We start from the raw sequence: 25,715 nt of genomic DNA, 5'->3' as shown, positions 1-25,715 counted from the left end.
TATGAAGCTTTCCACTGCTGCTAAAGTAAGCTCCCATTGCCATCTTGAGCCATACCTTTCCTGCCCTGCAGTGTCCCAAAGCTGAAGATGGATTCTCTGTCCTCTGCCACCAACACCATCTGGCCCATTGGGTCTATACACCTGGAAAAGGTAAATTTTTGCAAGACTGTTACCAGCCCAGCTGCTACAGAACACAAAATAACTGACATTTTAGTCATTAAATGCAGCAAAAATAGCACTGCTGATGCATAGATCCCAACTACAACTCAATCCTCTGCTTTGTAAAGACAAAAGTTGTATGACATGCGTTTTAATATTGCATCCAATTAAGTATTTTTAAAAAAGGGTAAAAGTGAAACTGCAAAACCAGTACCCAATAGACTATGAATGCCAGACAGATATTTAGAGCCAAGAGACAAGACTGATTTTAGTATTTTGATTTTCTGAATTTTTTGCTACCTTACATCATGTTTAAAATAAAATATAAGAAAGCAACAATGCAATCTGTCAATGTATTTGTAGTAGTAGCAGAACCTCATTAGCAAGCAGAATATCCTCTCTACTTAGCTGCCAAATTGCTGCTGAAAAATTGCTGAGGGTAGATCTTATCAGATCACAGCTTATAAAGCAGAAATTGGATGCTAAAAATAAAAGCTGAAGAGTTTTCTCAGCATGAAAAAATAAATAAGGGCATCTATTAGTCTTGGAAGGATTGGATAAAAATAGATTCATTTAATGTTTAGAATGCTTCAAGTTAGGTCATCTTCTTTACCTTCAAATGTCATTGTATCTAAGATCACATGAACTACAAACATACCTTTACAGATTCACAAATCCAGCAAGTTTATGTATTACAAGATTCAGGCTCTGAAGCCTAAACCTTATCCTGAGTTAGCAAATATGCTGATCAAGTAAACCACCATGTTTACAATCCCACAAAAGGAACAATTACTTATTCAAGAGTCCCATTTGGCATTCAGCTAAGATATCTAGTCTGTGATCTACTGTGGTGCATGTCATGCACCAAAAACCAGTCTGTACAATGCCCATTACACCACCCAGATTTCTGGACACTGGAAGTCATCAGGCTACAATGAAAGACATTTAATACCTGTACATAAAAACAAAAACCTTGTGCCAACTCCATTTCTCAGCAAGAGTATGATCTCAGTAAGGATCAACATCCAATTGGTTGTGATACTCTAGTGCTCAGCTTCATATCACAAGTACATTTGCTCAGTTTAATAACAATTCAGGTGTTGAAAAAAGCAACCTTATATTTCATAATTCTTCTCTGCTAGAGATGACTGTTTAGGAAGCCAGCTGCATGTACCATTTCATCCATATGTTTAAAAAACTGCATCTTTATTTAGTAGCCATTTCAGTCCATACCCAGGAAAACATTTTAGTACAGTTCAGTCCTTGCTTGAGAAAGGAGTTCAACAGTGAAAGTGCACAAGTTACAGAGTAGACACACTCATCAACACCCACTGAGCAGAAAGAAGGGGTTTCTTAGAATCATCTCTTTAACTTTTGGGGAAATGGGTCTGTACACAGCAATGACAAAAATAGCCAGGTCAGATGAGGCCTTCACAAAATGAAGCACACAACAACACTTATTGCAGACCTACACACAGACAGCATTTTCAAGTAGCACGTTCTTCATACAAACTCACCACTCTCTTTTCCCGAAAGTCAATGCCCACCGTTGTGATGAATTTGGAATTAAATTTGCCATCTGTATATTGGTAAAGAAGGCTGGTCTTTCCTACCCCAGAATCACCGAGTGCTAGGAACTTTATGAGGTAATCATAGTCCCCATCAGACATAGTGAGAGTTCAGGCGGCACCTTGAAAAGCAAAGCAAAAAGGAATAGTTAGTCAAGAGCTCTGCCAGGACTCCTTCTGATAAATGTTTAAAATACAAATCATTCCCTGAACTACAAAGCAGCCAGTGGTGGGGCCAGTTCTGTGCTCCTTTACACTGACTTCACTTTAAACTCTCAATTATACAAATTACCAATATCAAATTCAGCTGTGACTGAAAACATGCATCTTTAGTTTTATTACATTCCTCTTATTGGAAAGGGAAGGCAACACAATATTAACTTCTCCAGGCAAGACTGAAAATCAAGGTCAAACAATTCAAGGTATCTGGAACATAAACTGCAGAACTGTTTTTAAATTCTCATGGAAGCTGGCAAAAGCTACGTAATTGTACTAGCAATGCATTTCTGGTCTCATACTCACTATGGCATGAGTAATGTGAAAAAAAAAAAACATTTTTTTCCTGGACTGTCCACTATATTCAAACAAAATTTACAGTAGTTGTATATAGTAGTAGCTATTTTTCAGTCATGAATAGGCTTTTTCTTGTTGTTGAGTTTTTTGTTTTGCGAAAGAATCTTCTGTTTTTAAAGTTTTTACTGTGATGCTAGTTAGCCATTCAAATGAAATCTTGATCCTGAATTGACTAATTAAACAAACACACATTTTACCCATGGCTCATACATACTTAAGAAATTTCTCTCTTTTTTGTGCCCTTGTAAAAATAACCATATTTTCTATAGTCTGATCTAAGACTAAAATGTGTAACAAAAATCACTGGCAAATTTCATGTGTACTAGAAAAGCTGATGTAAGTGCACTTGGCACTTTCCTTTTGAGTAGCTACTGAGCCTCTCCTCCCCCAAAACAAACAGTAGAGAGCTGCCTTGTGCTGTGTTCAAAGACATGAACATGAAAAGATAAGCCTAAAATAACCACTCTAAAAGCAACAGAAAACTGGCATAAAATTGCCTCTTATGAAGGACAGAAAAAGATGCCAAAAATACAAGAAACAGATGATGAAATAAAATTTTAAAAGAGTAAAATCTGCTGTTTCAACTGTAAGTATTTTTGGAACTACTTGTAGCTTGAACTAGATAAAGTTATTAATTTAAAGCCAAACACTGCAGCAGTTTGCATCAATGGCAAAACACCAACTGATTTCTTGAATATCAACTCTCAGCTTGAGGTCTGCAACAAACTGTGTCTCCAGCATGTGGGCGTCAATCACCACCATTCTGCTAAAACCGTAACTATCTTTAAAGCTTCACCTTTGTAATTGTCCCGCTCTTGGTTACAAGTCAGAACTGTGACTAGTTGATGTGGCCATAAATGGCTTACTAAAAAGCAGAAACTGGTTAGATTTACCCCAGATATGCTCCAGCTGAAGTCAGTGGAAAGCAGCTGACACTTCTCCCTTTTTGAAATGCATTGAAGTCTCCCTTTCCCAGCCAATGTATATTTCACATTATGCCATCAATGCCAGTAAAAGCTTTCAGGAAAGGGGTTTAGCTGACAGAGTTCACACTCACTACTACACCACAGCCAGCTAATTCATGTTGTGTTTCAACCAAAGTTTTGCAATACAGTAGAAGGTTGAAAGGGAGAGCCCTGCAGCAAGAGTTATCTGTGAGCTTTTTAAATAAATGCACCACAACTGCAGGACTGCATCCACCATGCAGGTCTGAAGGAGCAGCATATTCAAGTAAGCAAGCTGAACAGGCAGCCCAAACACTGACATAAGAACATTTTCAGAAGAAACTATGAACCCTGATCCATTAGCCACACTCACACGTACCAGCAAAAATAATTTTGGGGGATTTGTTTGATTTTTTTAAATCCTCTCCCCTGCTGGCGAAGGAAAAAAAAGTCAAACCAAATCACCTACCTTGTAGCTCTAGCAAAGTATTTTCATTGAAATGTACCAGAAAAAAAAAAAAATATTTTAAGAAACAGAGACAGATTTTTCTAAAGACTGCTTTTTATGACTTCCATCTCACACATGGTGTTTCCTTTGCCCTCAGATGTTCTCAAAGGGCTAAGAGCAGTGTAAGCTCATCCTCAACTCAAGCACATGTTCTTCCAGTCTCAATATCCCTAAATAGTTGTTTTAAAGATTTTGATGTAAATCTTGGGGCCAGTATATTACACAAAGACAAGCCTGTTCCGTGTCTTTTACTGTGCTATGCCACCTGCACAGAGGTATTTGCTCGTTGGTTTTCTGTTGGGTTGCTGTAGGTGTGCAGAACATGCTTTTAATAACAAGCACCAATGACAGTGGACCTGATCACTGCTGATTTGCCATGCACCCTGTGCAAGACCACACAAAGGAAGGAAGGGAACTGCAGCCCTGCCTGTAGGGAACTGTTACACTTCAGCCACACCTTCCACACGGCTGCATGAAAGCTCTGGCCAAAACAGAAAGGTCAAGATTAGGCCTTAGGGAAGTAAAACCTAAAGGTATTTCTAGCGTAATATCTGATTTGTAGAGTATCTGTCAGGATAAGCACACCTCTTCATTTGGCCCACTGAAACCCCAATTTTCCCTGTGGTTGGTGAAAATACAATTTCCAAAGGATTGACAGAGGGTGAAGAACCCTTCACAGGAATGGTTCTAAAAATGCTTTCTAAAATATTTGCATGAGAAGGAAATTTTCTCCTGGTTTTGAAATGCACACACCTCTCACTGCACCCCATAATGTCAATCTATTATTCAAATATTTCCAGGGAGTGGTTCTTGTGAAACCCTGCACAGTTAACCTATCCTTGGAGATATGTAAAGAGCTATTTTCATAGCAGTTTCAAGCCTTGTCCTCCTCCCTGTACAAATATTTAAAAAGTGATCTCCACCCTCCACTTCCGAGACCTGCAGTCCTAGTGTCCAGACACATCCAGTTTCACCTAACAGAAATAAGAACATATTCATTGCAAGTATATTCACAGCAAAAACTACTGTGAAGTTTTTAAAAATCATGACCCTATTACTAAAACCCAACCCATTTTTCCTTCCATTTTTGCTTTTTTTTTTTTTTTAATTAGGCTTTATAGCTTCACACTTTCCAGTCTTTCCTTCCACTTTTCCATACCTCATATATCAGGAGAGTAGGAGGTAGAAAAGGAAGATGCTGAAAAAACTTATGATACAATTAGAATTTACTAGGTCACCAAAAGAAAATTGTTCCCAAATCTTTCTTCTAAGAGTACGAACTCCTAAGTTTTAAAAAAAAAAAAAAAATCACTAATGGACACAGTTTTAAGCTCCACATCAAGCCCTCCACAGTGTCGCCTGTTGTAAATCCCTTCTGAAATCCCATTCAGCTCTGGCTTTGCACTTTGCCTGGTATGCAGATGGACAAGAGCTATGAACAAGTGCTGGAAAAGTTCCACTGGCCTTTTCCATGGCTGACAGGACCCCCACAGCCAGCATTTGAGCTGTGGCTGTACAGCTGCTGCCCTGGAGCCTCCACACACACACAGATCATGCCTTATCAAGAAGGGATGCTCTCCAAATCAAGGGCTCCTCTTGTTCCCTGCATTTCCTAGTCCAAGGAAATCACATTCATCATCACATTACAGACATCAATGATAACAGGTTCATCTTTTTGCCTCTGGGACGCAGATATCACAGCACTACTGGGTGATAAAACATTCCAGACCACGGCAGATTTGGTCCTGTATAAATTAAGGAAATTGGTTTGACGTGCAGGATTTCCCCCGTGTAGTGTGGGAATAGGGAATATGCTTCCTGAACCCGCCTTACACAAAACATGCAACTCTTGCGCTGCTACTGAGCTGATGGAGAGAAGGAGAAAGGAAGAAGGCAAAAGAGAATAGATGGAAACACAAGCCAAAAAACCCAAAAGCATTGATCTGCAAATAAAAACGTATACATACATACAGTGTAAAATTCAGGAAATCCGAACATGCCTCTAAGCAGACAGTCCTCAAGCACATCAGTTTAAAGGTATACCACTTACCCCAAACTCTGCAAAAGGAAAAGTTAGGGCACACCAGAGATAGTACTTCCAGTAGGAGTACTTTTCCAGCACCACCTCTTCAGCACACAGCCAAGAGGCTTACGTGTCAGCTGTTTGCATCGTTGATGGGTGCTCAGAGATAAAGAGGTGTGCCCAGTCTGTGTCTAGGAGGGTGCTGCCTCACTGCATGGCTGGCAAGCAATTACACAGCTCACATGTCCCTCTTATTCCTAGAGGCAAACAGCATTTCAAAAGAGATTTGTGCAAGACCTACCTTGGAACAGACCTAAAGTTGCTGCAAAATCACCCACACACCTTAAAACAATTACATTGTTCCCAGCAGAGGTTTTTATTCAAAAATGCATTATGATGGAGTATATGGATCACACCTGTTCAGTCCATTCATAGCTTTATATTCTTTACCTCAGGTCTGAGAATACAATAGTCTTTAACATAAACTATTTCCTTTCTGTTGAGGCTCCATGCTTGTGATTAGAATTGACATAGGCTTTGGGGGAAAGTTAGTCCCAAATCCCCCACAGACAGAAAAAGAAGACACTGCAGGTCCCTCAGTGGGCAATAATGCATTTGTACAGATTTAATTATTCTGCAAGTGCACATCAATTCATACTAAAAATTTTTTTCACCAAGGCACTATAAAGTCTTAAACTTCTAGAGTGTTTAGCTGAATGTGTGACTCCATCTGTTCCAGCAGAAAAACTGAGAAAGTGATTCAGAGTGCAGAGGAGTAAGTTCAGTAATCCTGTCACACCAGCACTGCCACCACACTACAGCAAGGCAACAATCACATTCCTGTTCAGTGTGGGTGAAGCGCAGTGAAAGGCCTCACCCTGCTCTAAGGCTCCAGCAGCACCTGAATGCTTGAAGAACTGGTAAATCAGACACCAGCCAGCTCCATCCTAACAAGGGGCAGAGACTTTAATAATGTTCCTGCTTAGTCAGTGCTTTATTAGAAGTGCTTTGTTAAAAGCTGCCAGATCATACAAATGTAACATAAACATATCATGACAACAATTGTGCATAAACTCAGGTACCTGCTGTGCTGGGGGAAGAGAACTAATGAATAAGCACTTCACCAAAATGTTCTGAGCTGCACTATTGTTTTTCTTAGGAAAATGTATGACCTGGTTTGCTTTAGGTTTTGGTGAAAATTACACTTTCTTGATTTCTGGGGCTTTTCTGTAATATAAACAACATGAAAAAAAACCCTCCTTGGTTACTTTCAATTGCTTTACCTGACATTTTACTGTTATGATGTTTTTAGTTTCAGCTGTAGAGGAATTCTAAGGAATTGCAGGATCAATGCCCTTTTTCTTGGAAAGATCTAACTCATTTTAAAGGTGCTAAAGATACATAAGAATCTTCAAAACTAGGTACAAAAAGACAGGCTGGGAGGTTTTAGCCTCCAAACACTGATTGGATGAAGTTGCTCTACAGCCATTTTTCAGCATCACTACAACAGCAGCATTTTGAAAGCATGAACTGATGGGCACACAAAGCACTGGGAGAATGAGTTACTATGGGAGATGCCAGGCAGAAAATGATAATGCCACCCAGAAAGGGGGCACAAAAGGGAAGCAGCAAGTCTGATGTAGTGAGAACCTTGCACAACAGGCCAGGCAAGGAAACAGCAGATTCTAGACCTTGTTTCCAGAAAACCAGGAGACACTAGGAATGGAGAAGCCAGGAAATGAAACAACAGTTAGTTTTGCAATTGCATTTGCATTTCAGCATCACCAAACCAACTATCAGGCATTTCAAAGGTTATCTCAGTTACACAAATGAATGAAGAGCAGCATGGAACTGAAAAGAAAATGAAGAATAAACGCAGGAATGTTGCAGATGGTTATTCAACACTCCCCATACAGGAGGACCTTTGTGCAGCTTCAACTTCTGTGCAAAACAGACAGCACCATCTCTATTCCCACATCAATTCCTAACATTTTCATGCTCCATGGTAAGGAAATACTGCAGATAAATAAAGACTTGCAATGCTATGTGATGAAAACAGTTGAACTCTCTCAGAGGACCTGACCCCCTCCTGGGAACAAGGGCTTTTGCCTAACAAGTTACCTCTTTGCACTCTCATCAGAAGTTTTCAAGTTAGAGCACTGAAGCAAACATCTGTACAAAGTGAATAAACTCCAGAGTAAACTGGGGAAAGTAAAGCAAGCATTTTTAATTTCTTTTAAGCAGTTCCACACTACCTACTGTATCCTCAACCATTCCCCTCTTCTTCTAATAAATACATTAAGCCACACTGGTTTCCAAGCGTGCTTCCATGCTTTTTTACTAAACTATAAGCAGGAAATTCAGAGCAACGTTCAGCATCCTCCCTAACAATTCTGACCACTTTGGGACCCACCTCCTTTCTCACAGCCTAACCTTTGCATCTTGGAATGCATCACTGCACCATACCTACTCTTCACAGGATCAAGGAATTATGAATGACAGTCTTACACAGGTAGATTTTCCAACTGTTTCTGACAAAACACGATCCTCAAAGGCTTCACCCACAAAGTTGGTCATATTCACAGGTGGGAAATATCCAAGAGTTTGACCATCCACTGATTCCGCAACACTTGCAAATTCAGAAGGGCAAGAAGAAGGAGCACAGTTTTATTTCTGCCCACCGAAATAGCCACCGAAGGGTTAAGGAGAATATAAGAAGAATCACACAGGGCAATAAGAATTGCATATTTCTTTAAGGAATGGTTTGGTTTTTCAGGAGATAAAAATCTCCAACAGATAAACAAGCACATGAAAATGCAGAATAAGTTTTGTATGTGCAGGTAGAATATTAATGAAACATGTGCAGGTAACTCATGCTAAAGAAAGTGTAAGTTATGCTTTGCATAACTATATGGGTGACTATATGGGTGACTCAGTCAGCTGCAGTACATGGTAGTCAGGCCAGGTTCTTTGCTTAATTCCATAAAAGCACACACTGTAAACGGCCAGAAGAAAATATCTGCAGCTTCATAAAAAAAAAAAAGGACAGATAGATAGATAGACAGACAGACAGATATTTCTCTTTTGGAACCAGAAACTTCTCAGCTACCTTCTACGTTGTTTAATAGGCCAAATACATGGAATACAGAAAATAATTCTCCAAGAGGTTACACTGCCAAGTTTATGAAGGATACATCCTGCATCAGAGAGGAATAATCTGGCAAAATAAATTACCCTGATTAGAACAATTAGAAGTCAATGGAGAAGGTCAGCTACCAGAGACCTGAAGATACCTCCTAATCATTATTAGATAAAAGTGAAGACCACACAAATATGATATAAATGGGACTAGAAAACTACATTCTTCTAACATGATGTGGGCAAGCATACAAAGGGGTGAGACAGGAAAGAACTGCAGTGCAGAATTTAATTCACCTTTTCATCCTTTAGATTGGGAAATACATGGGGTTTTTCATAGGAAGTAAACACTTTTCCTTGCTAATCTGGTTGTTAATTGGAAGATAAAACAACCTTTTCTTTCAGCAACCACTGTCATTCTTTAGCATTATTCCTTTTCTATAATATTGAGATATAAACTAACAAGGGTCACAGTATAGAGATTTCTAACATTTTGTTCTTCTAGTTCTTTCTTAGCAAGTTAAATGCTTTTTTATTATTTAGGTGCCATTGAAATATCCAAAAAATTTGAAATCCATCAGAAATTATTCTGAAAGCAGCATTCTGAAGGCATCATGGCCTTTTGGATCAGGACTAATGTCATCATTCTTCCAGCAATCAGTGAAAACATTCTGTTCCCCAGAAAATTTACTGGTTATCAAAGTTACTGACTGAACAACTAAGCCATATCCATTTCTAGTGAGCTGGAAAACTCTATTATCTATGGATATCAGGCACAACATTAGGAATAATAAAAAGTTACTGGTGAAAATATTTAATCAGAGGGATTTCTTAAATGCATATAACAAAAAGCACAAAATAAGTTCATAGTTATCTGTGGGAAAGCATGGGAAACTGTCTGCTAAAATCCCATCCAGCAACTAGAAAAGGTTATTCTTCTACTCCTCAAGTCCAGCATCACAGGACCGTCAGAGATGCTAAGCAAGGAAGGGTACACAATGGACAGAGAGGGAAAGATGGATCTAGATTGATAAAACTGAGGCTCACAGCTAGCATTCACTTTTCCCAATCTTTTAAAAATCAGAAACTCCTGACAAAAGCATCCTTGCAGGTGCAGAGCTCACTGGACCTACCTGAGATCATGCTGCCATGGGGAGCCAGTCAGAGCAGCAGGACACTTCATAGAGTTTGAGAGGTGGGTGGCAGCTGTGAATAATCTGCTCCTAAGAAGTCTCAAAAAGAAACTGAGCTTTTTATTTCAGAGTCTGTAATAGCTACAGTCTGAGACAGAAATTTTCAGCCATTACTGAGCAGGAATTGTTCAGTAAACATGTTTGAAGATAGTGAGTGTATGGCTTCCACGTTTCATAAATTCTATGAAAAGGTTAGAAATAACTTTCTGTGAATACTCTAACCATAACTTAACATGCCCATTACATAAAAAACCACCACTTCTGCCTGAAATAGGCTGTATTCAATAGGCCACAACCTGTTCTCTTCAGGATGTCACTAATGTGTGACAGCAACGCAGAAATCTTCACAGAAATCTTCGTGTCACAACAAGACACAGCCACTTTGGAGCATGCTTGTGGCTCAAAGTATCACTCAAACTAAAGCAAAGAGAAAACTAAGGTGCTCAAGTGCTGGGGCTTTTCTTTCTTTCAAGAATCGAAAGCCAAACCCCTATTTTCACCCTATCCTCCACCTGAAGAGCTCCAGAACTGCATCACAAATTTACACTGCCCAAGTCTCCTACTGAAGCCCTGCAGTCTGCCAAAATACTCAGACAGGGCTTTGGCAAAATATTGGCTTCAATTTGTATCCTAGCACAGCTTTCTAGAGCCTCAGGGAAGGCATAATTCAAAAGAAGCACTGATTAAGCAGGCTGAACTGCTCAACACAAAGCTTCCATTTAAATAGCAGGAGTTTTTCAACCTGAGTTGCCAACAATATTTATCTCACTGCTCAGATCAGAATCCCATAATACAGCATGAATTTTAGTTAAATCCTGATACACAGCAAAGTCTCCTGAGATAAACAGCACAGCAAACCAGAATTTCTCATACTAATTGGTGTTATATGGAAAGTAAAACATTTTAGACCAAATAAAAGTCCTTTTCCTCCTTCCCATTGTCCAGAGCTTATTTTTCTCCTACTAGGATACCTTTGAGATCTTTTTCCATTAACTGGTTTTAAGATTTTCTGAGTTCATTATAAATTTTCTATAGTTTCAGATTTTTTGTTGGTTGTCAGTTTTTCTACTTTTTTTTAAGAAAAAAGAAAATTACAATTTATCTTTAATGCCATTGTGACATGCTTAAAGAAGCCCAACTGAATTAGATTCTCAGTTTGTCTTTACCAAGCTTACTTACTAAGGATATTCTGTTTAAGACAGTGTTACAAATGAAAGACATATTGGAAACATGAAAATATACTGCAAACCAGCAAGAGTAGGATGAGGGAAAGGGTGGCAGCACCAAATACTTGCATATTGTTTTGCAGCGTACAAAAGAATCCCAACATTATTCAAATTAAATCCTCAAATAACTTAGGCTATTAGAAATCACTACACTAAAATGTGCTAGAAATACTTTCTGTAACACATTCAAAATGCACATGTACTGCAATAAATGAAAGTACTATGTAACAGTAAATTATAGTGAAGCACCTACAACAACCAATCTATCCACACAGCACAGGAAAAACAAAAAGAGTAAGCCAAGTATCAATGTTTAAAAAATGCTTTTTCCCAGTTATTTTATATAAACTTTTCATACACTTGGAACATCTATAAGGAAACAGCAAGAAAATATTTATTGAACTACATTTATTAATTTCTCACTTGCCTCTCATAAACACAAGTCAGCTGGTGATGATGATCTGGAGGAGGAAAATAATCTTAAGACATTCTATGCTAGACATCAAATAAAACCCTGGGAAAGCCTTGTGACCTCCACAGAAGTAGAGAAGAATACTGTTTTCTGTTCTCTGAATAACTCCTCCTTGGTTACTTACAGTCTACAAAAATTGGAGTTGTGGTCCATGATTAGAAAAATGCTGGTAAACACATGGCTACAATGGATGCCTGATTACAAAATCATGCTGGTGGCATGGCATGACTTAGATGGGTACATATATACTGAGTTTCCTCCAAAGAAGATACAAAACACATTAATAACAGCCCACCTTCCTATTACTTTTATGATAATTAATATTAAGATTCAATTCAATTCAATTCCTATATGATTGAACAGGGAATGTGAACTAGATGAGCTGCCATGGTCCCTGCTAGTCAATATTTTTTTGTAATTAAAAATAACAGCTTGTGCAACACATTTTCATGCTTTTTATCATCCCTTTAGCAAACATGATAACAAACATGTTGGTGCACAATGCAGTTAAAAACTCTGCCATTTTAAATGACTGTTTTATTCAGTATAATTTATCTTTAAATGCTAATGGGAACACAGGAAGAAATAGAGGGGGAAAAAGTTCAAGCACGCAATGCTTAAAAATACTTACTCTGTTCAGTATTTTAAATATTATTTGCACAGCACACTTCACTGTCAGGGGTCTAATTCTATCTTCCAACTGCAGAAAAAGTTTTGACAAGTTTGCCACAGAAGAAAATGTAGGCTGATGACTTGGGACTAGAACAGGCATCTTATGGCTACTGGATCCAGACACTGCCCACTCCAGTGACTTTATTTATTTCATTAATAAACTTACCCTAGTTTGTATTTAAATCTTACTTATTTATGAAAAGCAATGACTAAATATATTCCAAAAAAGCTGAAATTTTGTCATTTAACACAAAAGCCTGTGTTACATAAGCCAAGTGTACTCCCCAGCTTTACTTTTCCCTCCAGAACATGAGGATGCAGCAATGCTGAACTCTCAAAATCAGAGTATCCAGACAGCTTGTTAAAATGCAGCAACAGTGTTCCAAAACTCTTAAGAGAACAGCTGGCACAGTCAGCTCAAGGAAAACAATGTAATAAATCTTCCAAAAATAAACAGAAAAGAGAAAGTGTTTACATACCTATGTTTAACAGCTGTGAATGGATATGTAGTTTTCCGAATGTGCTTCAGTGACAAGTTTGCTGACACAGTTCAGATCTCTTGAATACCATAGTCATGCAAAAAGAACCATTTCTCATCTACAGGAAGATTCAGCAGAGAAAGAAATAAAACCAAAATAGTGTCGTTCAGGCTAATAGCTGTAACATTCGCAGGGCATGGGAAGCTGCCAGCCCCACACAACCACCCTCCCCACCTAATTACATTCAGCTGCTTGTCATGTGGTCTTGCTGACCGATCAAGTGATCTCTTTTCCCCCTTTTAAAAGTAAGCAAAGTAGCTAACTAGATCTCCCTAAACCAGGTAACACACCTCCAGCCTTTGCATAAAGTACTGGCCCTCCACCTGGTCTTAGGGAGAGGAAGCTGCAGGGTGTGAGCACAACTTTTTCTAAATATACAACAAAATAAAATACAGAAAACACATTAGTGTTCTATATTGAAACAGCAAGCACCAAAGCTCTCCAAACAGGTTTTATTTCCCACCTTTACAGACAGCAGAAAAAATTAGTGATTACAAAACTGGCAGACACCAGAGAGAGACTGTGTGAGCAGGAGCTGGAAGGATTTGGCAGGACAGTGGTAGCTGTACCATAGGGTTTTGTAGGCATGTGTCCAGTCCTTTCTGCTGAACCACTTCTGACAGCAACAAGCTCCAAGAGATCAGAGTGAGGACGTTGCCAGAAACTTTCTGAAACACAGATGCTAAACCTACAAGCTCCTATCCCTGCAGAGTCCTAAGAGAAACATGCAGACATTTTAAACATTTAAATAACTTCAAGGAAATAAAACCACTGATTTATCACGTAAACCAGCTCTTCAATGAGTCAGTTCTCAAGGGCCTGTTTACACAGGCCCCCAAGAGGCAGAATTCACAGGTCTGCCCCAGTTTCAATACCGGTGTGGCACCAAGGCACCCACTGGATGGAGGGCCTGGCACTGGGTCCAAGGGATGAGACACGACTTTCACAGCTCCCTGCGGTCCTATGAGGCCTCGCCCCTCTCAGATATCCCAACATTACAGATGCTCACAGGAGAGCACTGCAAGGTGTGGACAGAGCAAGTTTTGCACTCACCACCTAAGATTTAGCTGAAGTGAGCTTTCCCAGACAAATCTTGCACAATCCTTTCTTGTCTCAGTTTCTTTCCTCAAGCTGCTTCAAGAGCAGAAAAGAAAGGAAATTAAGGTGGTGTCTCAGTCTACTCTCCAGTCTTATAATTTAAGAAGTGCTGCAGACAGGCTGCTACAAATATTTAACACATTAATTCATCTACCAGTAACAAAAGACAACTCCACAAGCTTCTTAATGCTCACTTGTTTCAGTGCTCAACTTTCTTGCCTCTTTTCATGTGAATCAACGCAATTTTTATTTTCCTTGCCCTGGTGAGCATCTAAGTTCTGTCATGCAGAGCTGAAACCCTTTTTGATGCCCTGCCTTAGCATTTTTCATGAATTAACTAAAATCTATTTCTTTGACATTTAGTTACAGGTTGTAATTTTTAAAACTCTACCCATTCTTGGCTCAATCCAATCTTCAATAAATTTCACCAGTTTTAGAGGAATATAAAAGCCCCTTTTTTGGTCCTACAGGCAATAAAAAAATCGAGAATTGTGCTCGATTTTCAGCAACATGCACATTTTTAATCCTTAACTGCTTGCTTCCCTGATCAATACCAGCACATTTGCTTAACTGTGAAGAAATATTCAGACCACAAGCGCCCTAGAATGTCTGCTAAACTGCTCCAGAAGTGCAGAAGGAGGAACAGGATAAGTGTTGACAGACAAAGCAGCAACTCTTTTGCTATGTTGCAAACAGCCCTGGGGGGTGACTACACACACTGAGCACAAACTGTCTGTCTAGATTCGCAATCAGCAACATAAATGGAGTTCAAACTCTTCCACACAGTCAGATGTTTGCCATCTTTAATGGAAAAACAATTCATAAATTATCCCCAGACTTCAGTGTTTTATTTCAGGATGAAATGAGGCTGCTCAACTTGTCTCCTATTAACTTGGTGTGAGGAACACCGACTAATTTTTTCCTTCCTCCCTACAAGGCAACGGTTTTAAATGGAACAGTAAGACTTTGCCAGAAAGGTACAGCTGAAATAAAGGGTTTTTTTGAGGGTGAAGTTATTTTGATTTTAAACTGGAGAGTTTTAAACTGGGAGGACATCAGTGTTTGGTTATTTATAGTCTCTGTTTTTAAACAAACACGTTTGCAGCCTCTCAGCAGATGCTGCACAGGCAGCTGAGGCAGCCCTGCTGTGGAGGCAGGAAGCGAACACAAACCAAGCAGCAACAGCTGGAACAGGAACCACTGCAGGCAGCCCAAGGTGAGCCTTCCTCCCACTGCTACCCCAGCCCTAGGGGGTTGTAAGAGCTTCAACAATTCCTTAGTTTTTGTCGGGGATCAAAATTACTGAAACTGTGAAATGTAGTTTTGAAGCTCCAGATCTATAAAGGAATACCTATCTACTTAGTTATTCAATATTCCCAATGTTTTTACAAGAGCAGGTTGTATGAACTTGATCTGAATGCATGGAATTTATGGTTTACTTGAAAAACTCTTCTATGCACTACATACCTAGGAATTTAGGAGAGAATTTGAGGAGTTAAATACAGTGAACAGTGTGGAGCATTCTTCATTATAAGCATCAGAATATTTGCCTTTATACACTCCATACCCTTGAGAAAAGTTGCAGGTGTCCAAACTGTCCTGTAGCAGATGTTTCTTCTGTAAGAAAAATGCTGGATTGTTACCTGCCTGCAGGAATAAGGACATCTGCTACTGGAGAGAGGAACTGGATCTAGTAACAGCCCATTTCACATAATGCTACAGCACACATCCCTGTTTCCAAAGCCAAGAGCTGTGCCTAACATCAGTGTCATCTGTCCCTGCTCTGCAGTAACATGCCTGTACCTCAGGACAGAACTAAAAGAAACAGAAAGGAGATAAATTCCATAAAAAAAGGATTTTTTTTCTTTTGCTTTCCTCTCACCAATATCCTTCCAGGATAAAAAAAAAAACAAAAACACCAAACACCAAACAAAAAACAACCCACACTCACAAAGTCAGCTTTCACACCAGAACTGTTATAGCTGACCTTTGCCAGGACCAAATCATGAAATATCACTTCAGTGATTAAAATAAAAGTAGGTCAGGCAGGTCTTCCTGCTACCCAAAGGCACAACTGCTAAATATTTAGTAATATACAGCAAAGTAAAACTTTCATTATGTTCTTTCAACTGTAAGCCAATCTAGGCAATTTCTAGTAATGGTAACAGAGCTTTATTTTAGCATTGCATGTGATAAAGGATTGGTATATTTAAGATCTGTAGCATTTTACATAGAAAGGAGGTTCTTAAAAATAATCCTCTCCAGGAGAAGCTCCAGATAAGCTAATTCCAGGAATTACCAGGGTCTTTTCAACAATAAAGAGTTAACAGTAAAATAATCAAAAAATGTAAAGCATCAATTTTGCTTTCATAGAACATCATACAGCCTAAAGACAGGAATCCTTTACAGCAGTTGGGCACTCTATTTCGAAAAACTTTAGACCAAACTCTATCATCAGAAAAAACATCCAGAGATTGCATCCCAAATAAGACTTATATATGGTTATATTTGACCTCAGAAAAGATTAGTAAAATTATCCCAAACAAGAGACTCTAATTGATCTGTCAATTCTGTCAAAACTGCAAGCTTGTGCCTTCACACCACTGTCTGTAAATGCCTATCTATGCAGTTTGTCCCAAAGCAAAGCCAAGTGGAGAGATACCTATTCCAGATCTGAATCAAAAGGGGAAGGAAACAACTTTTAATACCTGAATCAAGTTCTCTCTTATTACAGTTCTGAAATATCAGAAAGAAAATAGAGTTTAAAAATACTATTGCACATGTCCTTGTATAAGATGTTACAACACCAAGAAATGGTCAAAACAGGTTTATTTAAAATGGCAATAAAATGTGTTTGAATAAACATGATCATTTTTTCTGACTGAAATGAGCAAATTCAATCGTTTTGCAGGCAGGAAATGTTATTTTGGCAACATTCACACTACTCAAATTACATAATTTGTACTCAAAAGAACATTTAAGCTAAAGATGGATGAATTATTTGACATGGTACAGTTCTTCTGTGAGATGATGTTGGCTCACATTTTTGTAAGACCTATGAAGTGTGTGCCTGACTGCATGAAGAGCACCTAGAGCAGCACTGGATGAGACACGAGTGGCCCTGCATTGGGTGAGAAGCTGCAAAAACACACCAATAATCTGATGTCTCTATCTTCAGCCTGAAGAAGTCTACAAATCTCATTTTAGATCACTGATCTTTATCTACTTTAAAGGGTTTATGACTAAGTGAACTTTTAAAATTAAAAAACATAGCATCTTTACAGGAAGCTGCTGTACCAATTCAAATGATCATGTGCACTGTAGCTACTTAAGAAAGGATTTTCAGTGTTTTACAGTCCTATATTAATAGCTTTGAAAGTTTCTGTCATATTTCTATCCACCTTTCAGCTTAATAGATAGATATATGTTTATTCTCAGTACTACCTGATCCAACATATTATTTGAAAACCACTTTTCTCAGCAGAGCTGGGTTTTATTTCCAGCACAAGAAGACCCCTGTTCACATCTTTTCTGAATCTACTTAATAAGGTAAGTGGTTCATCATTCTCCTCACAAGCTGAAAACAGTGCTTTTTGCACTCTAAGTCTGCTCTCAGGAGGAAAAATTGGAAGGTTAATTATGTGAACTATGTGACAGATAGAGAAGTCTGCTGCTTCTGAGCTACAGCAAAGTATTGCTTCTGCAGTGTATTGTTTGATCTTCCATGCAATGAAGCACATGAAACCAAATTAAACACCTGTGATGCCTATTTTTTCCTACCATTTCTTAAAGCTTGAACACCATTAACATTAGAGGTCCTTCATAGTCCCATTTATTCAGTGACTCCCCAGGTTAACTAACCTGACTGGTTGATCTGCCTTCCTTCAGGGTGTGCAGAAGGAAGGGGTGGGCTTGCAAAGGTGGTGATTCTGCAGTACATTACCAAAGTAGGTCTTTCAGTTCCATTGGCCCCATTCCACTCCCTGTGTGACTCCCAATTACTAAAAACGTTACTGCTCCCATTCTTTATGCTCCCACAGGATACTAGGCTGAAGAAAAATTCCCTAAGGCTCAACACACCACACTGGAGATTATGAATGCAATAAGGACTTCTGGGAACAAAGCTCCAAATTTGCAATGCAAAAAACAAAGCTGAAATGAGGACATGCCTCTTAGCCTGGTTTCCTAAGGAAACAAAGCTCATTAGAGAGGGGCAGAGACACTGAATTTTTATTATTTCTGCCTTCTCCCCCAACATTTTAATCTGCTGATCAGCTTTAACACTCCTTTACAGAGAAGAAACCACAAAGATCTGAACTTCCTGAACACTTTGTGAAAAAATGATGAAAAAATGACAGACTGGATAAAGGGAAGAGTGGGATGTGTACCTCCCCTGAAAACTGGCAGTTACAGTTTCCAGTTCTGCCAGGGAAACCCACCCGCTGCCCAGGCTGTACCTGCTGCAACACAGACTGTGACAGTCATTCAATTCCACGTTTACTTTCAAGTTGGATTTGAAAGACACTATCTATTTTAAAAGCAAATTAAATGTAAGCACATCTGTTATTAAAAAGTGAATGGAACAAGACCAGTGGAGTTTTGCAGTATCAGCAGTTCAGATTTGGGTGAGAAGGAGTTGTCTCCTTTTTCAAAACCTACTAAAAAGCATGATTCCACTTTTGCAGCATGTTCTTTTCACAAGCCTTCCAAAGCCTGCTCTGCAGCTTCTCCTGACACACAGTGGGACCTCTGGCCCTGTGGGCTATATCCAAACTGACAATTCTAGAAAACTGTCAAATAAAGATTTATATTCACCTCTTCCATTTTATAGATAAAGAAAATTTTAAAAACTACTACTTTAACAACTCAAACTTGAGCCTATATTTATCCAAACAAAAATTACAATAATTTTGCTATGAAATTCAGAAGAAATACAATCAAATTTGACAGTACTATCTTCAAATTTGGTTAACACCATCCCTCTACAGAGATGTCTATCCTGACACCATTCCAAGAAAAAAATACAGAAAAATTAAGTATTAGTCAGACAGTTCATGCCCCGACAGAAAAGACCTGTCAAGTTGAATCAGTGTTAGAGGAGGAAGTCAGTGGAGCATGTGTGGTTACGTGCATAGGATCTGAAAGTCCTGCATGAGAAACTCTGCTGGAAATGGATAATACCAGCAGGGCTAGAAGTACCCTGATACCTGTATTTTGGGTCATATTCAGTCACGCATAAAGTTTGGTTTAGAACAAAACAAGTGGGAGTGGGGGAGGAGGAATTATGATTAGCCTTTGCAATTAAAACAAAAAACAAGCCACCATAAAAAGACCCCAATTATCCAGCTTTTTGCTATAATCTGCATTCTGAATGTTATCTAGGCTTCCAAGCAGACATGGAAAGCACCAGCCACTGGCAATAACTGTAGCAGCAAACCATCTCATGCAAACCTTGCATAAAACCATTTCACAGCAGCACAAGCAGTCCCACAACTGTGAGCCTTGAGTGATACCCTGAAATTCCCAAAATGCACCACACTCCCTGACAGTCACACAATTATCAGCAGGGATCTCCAGGAGGAAGGTCATTTCCCTCAGCAATTACCAATATAAAATACTATACTAGCAAGACTGGCGGAAACACATGAGAAAAACAGAAAACTTACATTTTTTATTTATAAAAATGAAGTTTTCTTTCCCCCCTACCCACCATACATGCTTTATTAGTCCTTATCACCACTATCAGCCTTCAATATAGTTCAAACACTCCCTTTCCCCAAGGATGTTATTGGAATGAATTGTTTTCTTCCTTTCAGTTCACAGAGCAACTGTTTTCTTTACAGTCTTTAGGTGATAAGGGAATCAAATGAAATATCCCACATTTATGAAAATAATGAGCCAGGCCTTAAGAGTGAGACTGGGCTGACATTGGACAACAGCATTTCTCCAGAGAACCTTCATTACCTTCTAATGACATATGCTTAAAAAAAGTATTATAAAAATTGTGCATCCAGTTTTTCAATTTTGCTTTGCATTCTGTTGTTTCTAATTCAAACCTGAAAGGTGCTTACATACCTGAAAGTCTATCCTTTCCAATTAAACTGCTCTAATTAAAGGCACTGCTTCTACCTATGGAGCTCTCCTTACCTGAAAATATTAATGAAGAGTCAGTTCTTATCTACTTTGCTATTTATTCCTTTATCCTGTTACCACCTTTTAAACCAATAGCAGCACACAGCTACAAAACCATAGTCACAAACTCCAAACTTAATTTGGACTCAGCTACTTGATTTGTGTAGCAGTGTCCTTATATCAATTCAGCATTTTATTTGAACATAAAATATTTCAGCAAGGTGTAGTTCTTACAGTCTTTTCATTCACATATCACATTTACACAAAGAATTACTGCAGAAGTGTACAGTTATTTTCAAAATACTCTTTGCAAGTGTCCCCAAATTTGACTTTTTATTTAAAATCATTGATTACATATTAACCAACTTCTTTTGTCCATTGAAAATCACAGATTTCTAGAAAAGTTGTAGTCTGCTAAGTTTGTATCTTCCTTTTGCTACCTTACTACCAGTCTTCACACTGTTTTCCAGAAGTGCCTTTTTCTGACATGCTTGATTCCTACCCATTTCTCATCAGTAAAGGTAACACAGAGAGAAGGAAAACAGCTATGGGAAATGGGCTTGCAAACTCAGGAAAATACCACTGCACTGGTTTACACTTTGATATTATCCTCAGAGCCATAGAAGCTCTGAAGCATAGAAGGACATTTTCCTGGATTTTTTTCCTCCTGTAGTCTAAAACACTGAAGAACTTGTTGGGTCAGCTCCAGAGTGCTGAAATGTGCCAGTATGTGAAAAGAATTCCACCACCCGGGATATGCAAAACTGTCACACACACCCCAAAGCATCCTCAGCCCTTTGAAGCCACACCAACACCACAGAAAAAAAAAAGAATGCTGGTTATATGCCATATTTTAATCTATATGCCATAAGGCTTATTAGATTAGAAAATAAATCACAGGCACTGAGACTACTTATTACTATAAATCAAAAGTAAATTCTGCTGTTTTATGTATGAAAACACAACAATGTAAAGGTGTTCCAGGAAAGAAAGTCAGAGCTAGGACTTATTCACAAAGCCCCACTGGAGATAAAAGGATCATTAAATCAGTAAGCGATCTCAGCTGATTTAACGTGGTTCAAGTTAGTCCTGCCTCCTGACAAGGGATGCAGTTCTGACTAAGAAGAGAAAAAAAGAAATGAGGAAAAACAACCTCATAACCAGACGCTATATCCAGAGAAAGACTGACTGGGAATATATTTGTATAAAAACAAAAAGTGTTTCTGCTAAAAAAGCTGCTCTTTAGGTAGGACATTAACAAACCATCTTGTACTTAAACAACTTTTTAGGCATGTTTGAAGCCACTGGTGTAAACTCAAAGATTGTATCTGCAGCATTGAGTGCTATCTATATGACAACAGGAGCAAAAGCAAGTTTCAGAGCACTACGTATGTCCAGCCCAGGAAAAGTTTAGCTGTAAGTATCTAAGTAACCCTCTGATTGCAGGACATGTGCACAGTACAATAATGCAGCTTTAATATGGGAGGGAATATTTGATGATTAATTATTTACATCACAAGTTTAATACATTTTAAATGCAACCTAATTATTTCCTGAGACATTAACAGGGGAAAAAGAGTTCTCATTCTTTATATTCCATCTCTAGTGCCAGTTTTGCCTGTTTCTTCAAATTAAATTAAATTCTAACAACCTCTCTTGACTGTAACAGACTGATCTCAGTAATGGTGTTGATCTGCAAGTCCAGGGTTATGCTGGAAAGTGACAGGCCTATCACTGGTCACTTACCAGCACAGCAGACACCTGGCAGGAACAGCACAACCAAGAACTCAAGGGTTACTGCATGTAATACTTGTTCCTGTAAATGTCAAATGCTACTCAAGAATTATTTTATCTCACCTTATCTTTGCTTTGAAAGAAAAGGAAATGTGTAATCAAGTGATAAAATAATGGGTTCCCATGTTTAATGATAGTGATAAAACAAACTTACAGTACGGTTTTAGACATCTGGCTGGTCATAGGAAATTTTGTTAACTGTGAAAATAAACCAGTGTAAGTTGTAGTACACCCTCTCTCCCAAACTCCTTTGTGCAAGAGATTAAGTAGATGTAAAATAAGAACCCTGAACGAGAAACACAGGAACATGCTGTTCTTTTTTCCATCTTTTTAACCATGCTTTTGAGACATTCACTTAGCATTACAAATACCATTCCAACATTTACCTACCAACATTTGAAATGCATATTGCAGTATATGCTTTTCCCTGGCTGGAACATACTTGGAATACACACAAAATTAGTAAAAGTCTGTGACAAGAAAGAAGAGCTGAGAGAAGATGTCTACGTAAGATTAAGTTTCCAAGAAAGGGCAGAATGGATTTTGTTGAGTTTCAAAGTAAATATATCAACACATCACCTTGCAGGACTAACTCCAGACATGTATGTGTTATAATGATGAAAATCTCCTAAAGCACCATCCATGAGGGAAGTGTTAGAGGAGCCATACAATCAGAGAGCTCAAAATATTCCTGATACACCACTAAGAGATAAAAATTGAATGGTTTCCACAGCTCTAAATATGTCCTTTATACTTTGCTAGCACCATTAAAAATATCACTTATACATTAACATACTCTAGTTATTTACAGAGCTAGGAAAATCAATAGGTGTTTCTGATGGATTGAGCTTTCTTTAGAGCCAAGATCATCAAAGTGTAAATTCAGCCCAAGCATTGCAAATCAGGCAGAAGGGCCTTCTCAGCATGAAGCCTCCTCAGACAAACATGCGGTGTTCAGAAAGGAGCAACAGGTCTGATGATAGTCACAAATAAGATCTGAGTCCTGGCTAGGCAGATGTAACATTACTATAGTGCTTTCACAACGATTTACCATCTTTAAAGCCTTTTTAAAAATTTAAACAAGACACGCAATCCACTTCTCCTCAGTAAAAAGAAACGCAGTTCTAGAGCGCTGGGAAGCTTGCAGATGCTGCAGCAGCTGCGCGGGAAGGCCCGAGCGGGGCTGTCTGTGGGCGCTCACGGCAGCAGCCGTGAGGGGAAGCACCTGAGGGGCAGCCCGAGGGCCGAGGCTGCGGACGGCTCGCTCCGACCGCCCGAGTGAGGCCCCTTTGTTAAAAGCCCGCGTCGCTGTTCCGGAGCCGCGGGACGCCGGCATCCAGAGGTCCCTGCCCGAAACACCGTCCCGGGGCTCCCTGCCGGCCGTGCCAGCCGAGCCGAGCCGGCCCTGCTCGCTGCCCTGGTCGCCTCCCCTGCCGCCCTACCTGCTTGCCTCCCGGCCGCCGGAGCTCCCGCAGCCGCGTCACGCCGCACCTGCCCTTTTTTGGGCTCCGACCGTGTCTTTTCCGTCAAGGCAACATCACTTCCCGTACAGCCCGAGGTGGGGGCGGGCCGGGCGGCACCGCCCCGGCGTGTCCCGGCCCCGCCGCGGCCACCTGGGCGGGCTGAGCGCGGCCCGAGGGCAGCACCGCGCGGTGCTCAGCGGCATTAGCCGGGCTGGCTCCTCAGCCCTTCCCTCCCCATCTCCCTGAAAAATCTCGCGCCGTTTAGTAAGAATTCATGAGAGGCAGAACAGGTTTTGCAGAGAAAATCCGCGGTGCCTGGTTAATGCGCACCACTGTGGGTTTAATGAGTTCTTCCTGCCGCCTGCTGGCTGCCTGCCTTCCCTCGCAAGGCAAGGGTGCTCTTCACTCTCAGCAGCTGCCCAATAAAAGCTTTAAATCCAGCAGTCTCAAGAATTCATCAAGCAGAGTCTTAAGCTCAGTTGCATCAATAACCCTTTCCACCCGCAGTTCAGACCTTCTCTTTCTTGGGGCTTTTCAAATTGAACTGCCCTCTTTATGGACAATCCTAGTCATTATATTTACAAATGAAGTGTCTACTAGACCTGAGCTACACCTCTTCAAAATAATATTTTCAATACATAGTGGTACTGTAAAGGAAGCTGCTGGAGTCACTGCAGCAGTTTATCAATGCAGTGTTTGCACTGAATTTTTGTGGCAATTTGTGGCATTTCCTCATAGAATCAGGGAATGGTTTGGATAGGAAGGGACCTTAAAGACCACCCAGTTCCAACCCCCTGTCATTGGCAGGGACACCTTCCACCAGACCAGGCTGCTCACAGCCCTGTCCAGCCTGGCCTTGAACAGCTCCAGGGATGGGGAAGCCACAGCTTCTCTGGGCAACCTGGGCACCACTCTAACTGTAAAAAATTTCATCCTATTATCTTATCTAGAGCTGCTCTCTTTCAGTTTAAAGCCACTGTCCACGTAATGTGATGTCCAAACTGCATTTACTGCATTCAGCTGCACTTCCCAGCCCACCTTCTACTCCTATCCTCCCACCACAGCTTCCATATCACTACTGCAGTTATCATATTGCTCCTGGCTTAAATATAGACACCCAGACAACTGGTTTCTTCCCTCATTCTGTCCAAACAAGATTCTGTGTTAAAATCAAATCCTGGCACAAGTTTGTCCCAAGATCTCCTGGGTTTGGTTTCTTTTTAGATTTACTGAAGTCTTGACATATTTACTGACCTGGTTTCCCCAGGTATGAGATTCTGTTTGGTCAGATTAATCCACACCTATTCCAAGAGCCATGCTGTCCTCCTAAACTACACAGTGAGGCTCTTCTCCAACCCATTTTTCAGGCAGATTTATCTATTTTATATCCACTGTAGCCTCACTCTGTCGGGAATGAAAGCTGTGTATATGCGCATGTGGTACGTGTGTGTATGTACATATGGCCAGGACTGACTATAAGCTAAGGATGCCAAAGCTGGGTCCAGGTCCCTTCTCAGCCATTTGCACAACTGCTTCCCAACCGAGTTGATATACTAAGAATTGAAACAGTGAAAAGCAGAGAAAAATGGTATTTATCACTTGGAGGATCAGATGAAAGGCAATCCAACAATACTCATGAAGCGTAATCACACAGAAGCAACTTTCTTTTTCGAGCTTCTTGATGTTATTTAAATTTAGATGTGAAATAGACCTTCAGACAATCAGAGCGTCATACACGATTCAAGATTCACGTCCCAGAGTCTGATACAAACACACAGGCACGCAGCTGCAGCTCCAGCAGGCGGGGCGGGGTTCCACAGGCGGGTCGGGCGGGACGGCCCCGGCAGGTGACGGTGGCGCCGGCTCCGAGCGGCTCCATTGCCCACGACGGACAGGGCGTGCGAGGGCCGGGCTGCGAGGCGGTGCCCGGGAACGGCGCCGCACAACTCCCTCAGGGCCTCTTCTCGGGCGCGGCGTCCGGCGGCGGCGCGGTGGGGCCGTGTGGGGCGGCGGGAGGCTGGAAGAGCGGCCCATAGATGTACAGCCCGCTGGCCACGCCGAGCGCCACGGCCACGGCCACGTGCTGCAGCGGCAGCCGCCCCCTCATGCCGGCAGGCGGCGCGGCCGCGCTCACGGACACGCGTGGGGCGGGTTTCGGCCCGCGGCCCCGGCTCGGCTGCGACCCGCGGCCCCGGCGCCCTCACCTGAAGGCG

General features: G+C 40.4%; 1 protein-coding gene across 2 annotated transcripts in view; it reads right to left on the bottom strand.

Moving 5' to 3' along the window:
- Positions 1-23,587, bottom strand: part of RAB27A (RAB27A, member RAS oncogene family) — a 29,647-nt gene extending 6,060 nt beyond the window's left edge. Inside the window, exons 1-4 of one of the 2 annotated variants that reach the window (XM_015639309.3) lie at positions 23,482-23,587; positions 12,956-13,073; positions 1,677-1,849; positions 56-141 (exon numbers count right to left, since the gene is read on the bottom strand). In XM_015639309.3, coding sequence (XP_015494795.1) covers positions 56-141; positions 1,677-1,829 — 239 coding nt within the window. In that variant the 5' untranslated portion in view covers positions 1,830-1,849; positions 12,956-13,073; positions 23,482-23,587. The remainder of the gene's footprint in view (positions 1-55; positions 142-1,676; positions 1,850-12,955; positions 13,074-23,481) is intronic. The other variant, XM_015639310.2, reaches the window with a different exon arrangement.
- Positions 23,588-25,715: the final 2,128 nt, after the last annotated feature.

This window comes from Parus major, chromosome 10 (assembly GCF_001522545.3).
Source record: "Parus major isolate Abel chromosome 10, Parus_major1.1, whole genome shotgun sequence".
NCBI lineage: Eukaryota > Metazoa > Chordata > Aves > Passeriformes > Paridae > Parus > Parus major.
The sequence above is the reverse complement of the archived record's forward strand: the minus strand, read 5'-3'. Positions and strand labels throughout refer to the sequence as shown.